General features: G+C 49.0%; 5 protein-coding genes across 9 annotated transcripts in view; 2 read left to right on the forward strand and 3 right to left on the reverse strand.

The window, feature by feature from the left end:
- The window catches only part of jar (Myosin heavy chain 95F jaguar), a 74,698-nt gene that overhangs the window by 30,528 nt on the left and 36,397 nt on the right, over window positions 1-7,773 (reverse strand). The window lies entirely within an intron of this gene.
- Window positions 80-1,365, forward strand: cav (caravaggio). The gene is made up of 2 exons (XM_017088952.4): window positions 80-355; window positions 411-1,365. Exons 1-2 carry the CDS (start codon window positions 230-232, stop codon window positions 1,212-1,214), a joined length of 930 nt encoding a protein of 309 aa, XP_016944441.4. The 5' UTR covers window positions 80-229; the 3' UTR covers window positions 1,215-1,365.
- On the reverse strand, window positions 1,230-4,771 carry Spps (Sp1-like factor for pairing sensitive-silencing). Its single transcript, XM_017088974.4, has one exon. It carries the CDS (start codon window positions 4,494-4,496, stop codon window positions 1,584-1,586), a length of 2,913 nt encoding a protein of 970 aa, XP_016944463.4. The 5' UTR covers window positions 4,497-4,771; the 3' UTR covers window positions 1,230-1,583.
- Window positions 5,085-7,479, forward strand: LOC136117025 (uncharacterized). Its single transcript, XM_065865519.2, has 2 exons — window positions 5,085-6,278; window positions 6,345-7,479. Exons 1-2 carry the CDS (start codon window positions 6,261-6,263, stop codon window positions 6,558-6,560), a joined length of 234 nt encoding a protein of 77 aa, XP_065721591.2. The 5' UTR covers window positions 5,085-6,260; the 3' UTR covers window positions 6,561-7,479.
- On the reverse strand, window positions 6,817-7,435 carry Spase22-23 (Signal peptidase complex subunit Spase22-23). Its single transcript, XM_017088977.4, has one exon. The coding sequence runs from the start codon at window positions 7,433-7,435 to the stop codon at window positions 6,896-6,898; it is 540 nt and encodes a 179-aa protein (XP_016944466.3). The 3' UTR covers window positions 6,817-6,895.

Genomic DNA, 7,773 nt, shown 5'->3' on the forward strand with positions numbered 1-7,773 from the left:
CTCGCTTTTTAAATGTCAAACTTTTAGCATTGGATTATATATATATGTTTATTACAGGGATTATTTGTTATATTACAAACTTAAAAACACCATAATTAGCTATATTCCAGCTAAACAATACCACCATCACTAATAGTGCGATCGATAACCACATCGCGTTCCGATAGACCCGTTCTTCTTTAAGCGCGTCAATTTATTTATTTATTTTATAACAATTTAAGTTGTTAAAATGCCTGGGATGCAGATGTCAGATTACCTGCGAAAATATTTGGCCGACGAAGATGAAAGCATTCGTGCTATTTGCAATGATCCCGACTGTGACGGCAAAATGATAATGTGGATGCACAACAAGACGGTATGCAGGAATTAATTTGAAGTGCCATTTGGTTTAGTATCATTTGAATTTCTAGCGAATAACCGAGCAGGATCTCGCAAGGGAATACACCGAGGATGAAGTTAGAGAGTTGTGCCTGAGGACCAAGATAAAAGTCAAAATGACATTGTACAATTGCCTTTGGGACGCAAAGAAGCGTTTCGATGCAAAAAAGCGCCTGGAGAACAAGCCCGAGAAATTTATCAACGGCATGTACTTGAAAGCGGTGAGAAAGAAGATGGTTGAACCGTATCCGGAGGGTTATATTGCAAATCACAGAGACGTGATTAGAGCTCAGACCAAAAAGTTGAACAACCATAGGCTGGATAGATGGCATGGCAAGAAGAGTAATATGGAATCCGCTCCAGATTGGGAGTCCTCAGAGAATCTAGATAGCCAAGGGATGCAGGAATCTGAGGACACCTTTGGTTCGACCTATGACTCTGACGACAAGGAGGAAGAGTCGCCGCAGAAGGCGCCAGCGAACCCAAACCCTGTTGCAGAGCCTTCAGTAGCCACTGCTCCAGCAGATCAAGAAGAAAGCCTAGCGGAAGCGCTAGAGATGTCTTCGGAATCAGGTCTTTGCGGCATTGGAGATCAGGAGGACCAGCAGCAACAGCAGCAGCAGTCGCAGCCAGCTTCCCATCCTCAGAACGTCGACTTTCCGGCTACACAGATGGATGAAAGCTGGGTACGTTTTGGCGCTCAAATAAATTCGGAAAGCATGTCGATTGGAGAGTCAATTAATTCGGAGGACTATCCAAGTACCCAAAACTCAGAGATGGACTACCTAACCTTCAACACCCAGGTAACCGCATCCACCCAGGAGTCTGCCAAATGAAATTAAAGTTGAATGTTTAAAATCCTATTTTCGCATTTATTGATTTCTTTAATCTTACTATGTGTGTAGTGACGGTATAAAACTTGTTAAAAACATTGAATTCCTATAAAAAATTTGTAAAAACTAATAATAAAATCTTAGTAAAAATTAAGATGCTCGATTTAAGCTATTTACACTTATCTAGGATGAACCGCAGCCGGAACTGTACACGGAGATAAACATTTGAAATGCTCGCTTTTACATAATTACGCTATGTACAATTTACATTTAGAGCTAGTTTACATGGTCCCACGGGGCGTGGCAGGGGGGCGGTGGGTGCTACGGGAAGTGGTCAAACAAGAACTGTTCCATGAACAGCGACTCCGAATGCTAGTTGGACGAGTTGTCGCCAGGCTCACTGACAGCAATGGTCATCTTCGCCTCATCGCCGCTATCCAGATCCGCGTCCTCATCATCCTCCTCATCCTCGCAATCATCCAGTAGTTCGTCCTCGCAATCATCGAGCTGCTCGTCATCGTCGTCGTCTTCGGTCATCTCCTCATCCTCTTCGTCTTCCTCGTCCTCGCCGAAACTGTCGCCTCCGCCATGGGCATCCACATTCGGCAGCTGAACGATCGTGGCCCCGCCAGGCGCCACAGTTGAGCCCGCAACCGTGGCCGCCACACTGGAGGCTCCACTTCCCGCCGCCGCAGCACCGCCGCCAGGGATCTCTATCGTGACAATGCCGCCCATCGTGCTGATGCTCTTGGGCGAGTTGCCACTCTTGCCCTCCTGCTTGATGCTCAGCTCGATTAGCTCCAAGCCGGAGCCTCTCTTGAAGTGCGTCTTGATGTGCTTGGACAAGTGATCGCTGCGCATAAACTTCTTGTTGCACTCGCGGCACTGGAACCGCTTCTCGCCCGTGTGCGTCCGTCGGTGGCGCTGCAGCTCATCGGAGCGCGTGAAGCGTTTGCCGCAAAACACCCAGGAGCAGACAAAGGGCCGCTCTCCGGTGTGCCAGCGGAGGTGAGCCCTCAGATGGGAGGTCTTGCCATACACCTTCTGGCAGCCGGGGATGTGGCAGATGTGTTGGCGCTTCTTGTCCGAGTGCTTCTCGCCATCGGTGCAGTTGGGGCAAGTGCAGGCCACTCGCTTTAGGCGCGGTTTCTGCTCTCCAACTGCCGCTCCTCCTCCACCGCCTCCCGATGCGCCTCCACCTGCACTTGCCACACTGATGCTCACATTCAGATTGCCCTGGGCCGGCGTTGTTATCGTCGTTGTGCCACTGTTCGTGCTCCGTATGCTGGCAGCCGCTCCCCTGGCCTGCGTGGTCACAGCCACGACTTGGCCACCAGTCGGCGCAATCGTAATCTGAGTGCTGGACGTGCTTACCACGTTGGCTTTACTTCTTACCGGCAGCTGTACGGGTGGAGCTTGGGTGTTCGGTGGATTCGTCGCTTGCTGTGGCAGGGCCGTGATCTGAATGGAGGCTGGTATGCTCAGGCTGGACAGGGTATTGCCCTCCGTATGAAGGAACTTGATCTGCTGCTGTTGCGGTGTGGATGTGCTCGGCGTGGAGGCGGGGGCCGGAGTGTTGGCGGTGGCGGTGATGGGTCCAAAGGTATCCGGTGGCTCTTGCTTAATGCTGGTTATCATCTGCGTCGGACTCTGCGGCTCCTGCTTGGGCATCACCTGCACCTGGCCCTGGTTCGTCACATGGGTTTGCACCTGAGCCTGCGACATGGGCAATTGGGTTAGCACCTGCTGGAAGTTGGCCGGCAGATTTGGCGGCAACTGGTTGGCGTGAATGATTTGCACTTGACCCAAACCGGGAATATTCTGGATGGGCAACGCCTGAAGATTGGGCAACTGCATGGGCGTGGGCACAGTTGCCGGAGCGGGCGCAGGAGCGGGAGGCGCAGCCTGTCGCAGTTGGGCGGGAATCACCGTCAGCTGTTGGCCCTGAGCATTGGTGATGGTAATGGGCTGATTGGGCGGCAGTTGTCCACCCGCCGAGGCATCACTGATGGCCTGCAGGAGCTGCTGATGTTGCGCTTGGACCTGCTGTTGTTGCTGCTGCTGTGCCTGTTGCTGCTGCTGCGCCTGTTGTTGCTGGTGAACCTGCTGTTGTTGTTGTTGCTGCACTTGTTGCTGCTGCTGGTGGGGATTCTGGATATGTATGATGTTGGCATTCGGCGGCAGCTGAGGATATGGCATGGCCAGTTGCACCTGCTGAATTTGCCCGTTGGGCGTAACAATCTGTGCGATCTGTGAAAACTGCGGGATGATTTGCATCTGTGAGGCGGTGGGCATCTGCAGAGATTGCGCCTGCATCAGGTTTTGTAGTCCTCCGCCCGCCGTTGCCGCTGCCTGGACGGGCACATGAACCGTCTGGTAGATGGTCTGTCCGCTGGCCGTCTGCACGGGTATTTGCACGGCCACCGTTTGCTGTTGCTGCGGTACGGCTTGCGCCGGAAACTGCACCAGCTGGGGACGCATCTGTAGTTGTCCATTCTCCAGCTTAATGGATTGCCCGCCGCCCAGCAGGTTAGAGAGGTTTCCCAGCAATCCATTGGCCGCCGCCACCGAGGTGGGTATTTGCAGGTTCGTTCCCGGGATGGTGATGCTGCCCGGCAGCTGGCCCGCCGCCCCAGAGTTTGCTCCTCCCGCTGCATTACCTCCGGCAGCATTCGATCCTTGTGCCTGCTGCTGCACTGCACCCTGGTGCACTTGCTGTACCTGCTGCACCTGCTGTTGCTGCTGGATGAGATTGGTGACGGGTATTTGAATATTGGTGCCGGGTATGGTGATCAGCTGGGTTTGCTCCTGACCCAGGCCGTTGAGCTGCTGCAGCTGGATGCAGTTGGAGGCCACCGGGTTGGCTGCCACCTGCGGCGCCCGCAGGATCTGACCGCTGGGCGTGATGAAAGCCTGCTGCCCGTTGAAGTTGACCGCCTGCGCGGTGGCCATTTGGGCATTGAGGTTGGGTATGAAGATGGCCTCTTGGCCATCGATGTTGACCGTTTGCATGGGCATGGGCTGTACGATCTGAAACATGTTCTGCTGCATCCCAGCGCTCTGGGCGCCACCGGCAACCGCTCCGCCGGCGAACTGAGGTGGCATCTGGTGGATGTTGATGATCTGCTGCATAGTGGGTGCCCCGGGAGCACCCTGTGCTTGCGATTGGGGAGGTGCTGCACTTGCTCCACTTGGTGTCGCCGCCTTGGCGGAACCGCCGGCCGCCGAGGGCGTGGCTGGGGGCGCACTGGTCGCCGCACTGGCGGCACTCTTGTACTGCAGCATGGCGACGCTTTTAATTGAGATTTCGTCAGTCACAAGTGCTTCGAGCGAAACATGTCCAGTTTTTTCATTCGTTCAGACGCGCAACTCTGCCAAGGCGATTAGCTGGCACTCAAACGGGGGGGGCACACATGGTACAACGTTCACGGGTACGCGGGGGGCCGTCGTCGGCATTCGGACACATGAATAACACGAAATTCAAGGGAAATTACGCTGGGGGACGATTTAAGCGAGTTTTTAGTTTCAATTTTGTTTTGACAAACACAAATTTCTCAAACAGGGTTGCAGTGCGCCGCCTATCGATGGCCGCCTACCGAGTCATCGATAGTTACAATGTTACAGTGCGATAGCAATAACAAACCGCGAAAGGAAAGAAGAGGCAGAGACAAAAAATTTTTCAGGCGGCGGCAACAAGTTTTACCCCTTAAACCCATCCTATTAAACTGCAATTATGTGGCCTCCAGCATTCCCCACTGTCCAGGATAAGCATGGGTGGAGAGCAGGAGCAGCAACTCGACGCAGCAGGGACACGCCGCGGAACAAATTTGGTCTGGAGAGCTTGAGTGGAGGAATTTGGATCAATCGAAGGGGCTAATCTCCAACTTTGTGGATGACCAGCAGGAAGTCAAGGCGGAGAACTGGCCCAACAAGCTGAAAAAGTACCTCATGCCACTAGATGTAGTGGCTAAAGTCGGGAACCTAAAGTACTCAAAAATGGGTTCGTTTTCGACCAAACCCAGGTGAATTCCGCGACTCGCTCGCCTCTTTTTTTTCCGCCGGCAGTTGTGACTGCATCTACTTGACTCCCGAATCCAACTGCATGGTTCTCATACTGCTTTATGTACACAGTTTCAACGATTTCTTTGGTTTTATACCCAACAATCAGATTACGTTCGTCCTGCAGTTGCGGGAAGCTTTTCTACAGCTCCAGTCTAACCAGCATCACAAATATTTGCTTAGTCACAGTTAGCTAATGTAGATCATCTTTTTGTCTTGTAAATATGCTTCAAACCAAGTCTGACCTGTTTTGTTAATCTATATGAAAATTCATTAAAAAGGGGTCTTAAAAAATGCATTTATAAAAATTTAAAAGTTTTTAACTGAGCTTTAGATATATTAAATATTGAATCGATCTTATAAATAAACATTATTTAAGCATATTTCTTTTTTTGCCCTGTAAACAATACCTCTGTCAAGGGCAACTATATAATCTGCATGCCTGAAATAAAATACCAGTTTTACATGTAAATTAAAAAATGTGCCAAATCATCAAAATACTCACTGTAACCTAACAAATTATATCCTCTAAATTAAATCAGCAAACGAATTTAGCAAACAAAAAAAAATTTCAGACATTTTATGTTTTAGTTGCGATGTTAATCCCACCATTATTACAATGCCTTAAAGAGAGTGAGAAAGAAATCTGGCTCTTAAAATATTCTAGGTCCGAGCACCAACTAAACAGAAGACATTTCTCCTACCACCGAAAACGGTTCGAGTTTCAAAAAGAAGTATAATACAATCATCATTACTGCTAGTTCTTAGTAATATACAAGTTGGTTAAAATAATAATAAAGATGAGTCATGAAATATAAATGTGGTGGAATATGAAAAGACGAATAACTTATTAAAAATTTGCTTAACAATTTTAACAAGTTTAATCCGTGAGTTTAACCCATTTAATAAGGCCTTGAGTGCTACATATATATTGGGTTTTCTTGGTTTGATCGTTCAGTGTGGTATCCGTCGTCTTCGACGATCGTCAACATGGCTTTAGTAAAATTGGTGAGTAGGCTGCTTTCAAATAATATATGGTATCCATAAGTTGAACGTTGCTTCTATCTTCTACAGCTACTGATCGCTACCTTCGTCGTCACTTTGGCGGTTCGCACCTACTCTGATCTCTATCTCTTGGATAAAGATTTTCCTGCCATTCTAAAAAGGACCGCGAAAGTTCTGAACCTGGGTCCTAACATTTCTTCTACCAACAAGAGTGACTCTATGTCGCGTTACGAATTCAAAAATAGCACGTTAAGTGTGGCAGCTCTAAAGGGCGCTGCTGGTTAAATAATTGATGGATCAAATTGTATATGAGAGAATACTCAGTAATTTATTTATTAAATAGCTAGTAATTTTGAAGATTGAGATTCCTTAAGTTACCTAAATCTCAATATTAAGGTATTAAATTAGAGATTAAGTGTATGTATCTGCATTAAACTAACATCTTTTGTGCACACATACAATAAAGAAATTCCAATTACTTTGAAGGAGCTCCCCTTCCGACTGGGACATCCAGACTCCCTTCGAAATCTTTACACAGAGATTTTATTTGGGGTTTTATTAGATACACACTACAATCTACGGCACCCGAATGGAACCGGCTTCAATTAGCATTCCTAGCTCTAAATGGACGAGGTGGCGTAGTCGGCCGGGAACTTGAAGAGGTGCTTTCCGGTGGCCTGAACGGAGGGCAGGAGACCGGCGTTGGGGATGATGTTCCACGAGAGGTAGAGCGAGACGTTCCGGTTGTCCTTCAGCCCATTGCCGTCGTCCCAGAAGTAGTACTTGGTGTTCATGTTCTTGAAGTCCAGCACGGCGTTCTCGCCGCGCAGAATGATCTTGTCCCAGAGAACCACCTGGTTGAGTTGGTTCGAGGGAGTCTGGTACTCGGCGGTCAGGTACAGGAACAGCTGCTTCACGTTCCAGTTGAAGATGCCGGTGAGGTTCGTCTGCAGGTCGAAGGTCACGAAGCCCAGGTCGTGCTTCTCCCGGGAGGCTCCGTAGTCCGGGACATTCTTCACCAGCACCCGAATCGTGTTGATGTTGGCCTCCGTCCGGTAGTTCAGGAAGACGGTGGACAGGAAACAGCTGAAGGTGAGGCAGGCCAGGACGCTCAGCGTGTATGCCACCGTGGCGTTTCCTCGGGTCAACACCGTGTGCATCTTTATGTCGTTAAATCCCTGCAAAGTGATGCAAATCCGGCAAATGACACGTCGTGTTGTTAGTTTGGAAAAAAGACAGGGTTGCCAGGTCGATGCCAAAAATCGATAGCAACAGCAGCGAAGCAGGGATGGCCTTAGTTAGCGAGGACACCCTCCTAACATTCTGTGTGACCGTACGAAAGTGAAGGGCGAATCAGCAACGTATATCGAGAAACGCATCTTCAATGAAACATAAGATGTTTTCCATAATTATTTTATATTATAAAATATAACTAAAAAATCTCAATGGAATTTGTATTAAAAAAAAAAAACAAAACGTTTACTCACTTATAAAATAA

Source organism: Drosophila suzukii, chromosome 3 (assembly GCF_043229965.1).
Source record: "Drosophila suzukii chromosome 3, CBGP_Dsuzu_IsoJpt1.0, whole genome shotgun sequence".
Classification (NCBI taxonomy): domain Eukaryota; kingdom Metazoa; phylum Arthropoda; class Insecta; order Diptera; family Drosophilidae; genus Drosophila; species Drosophila suzukii.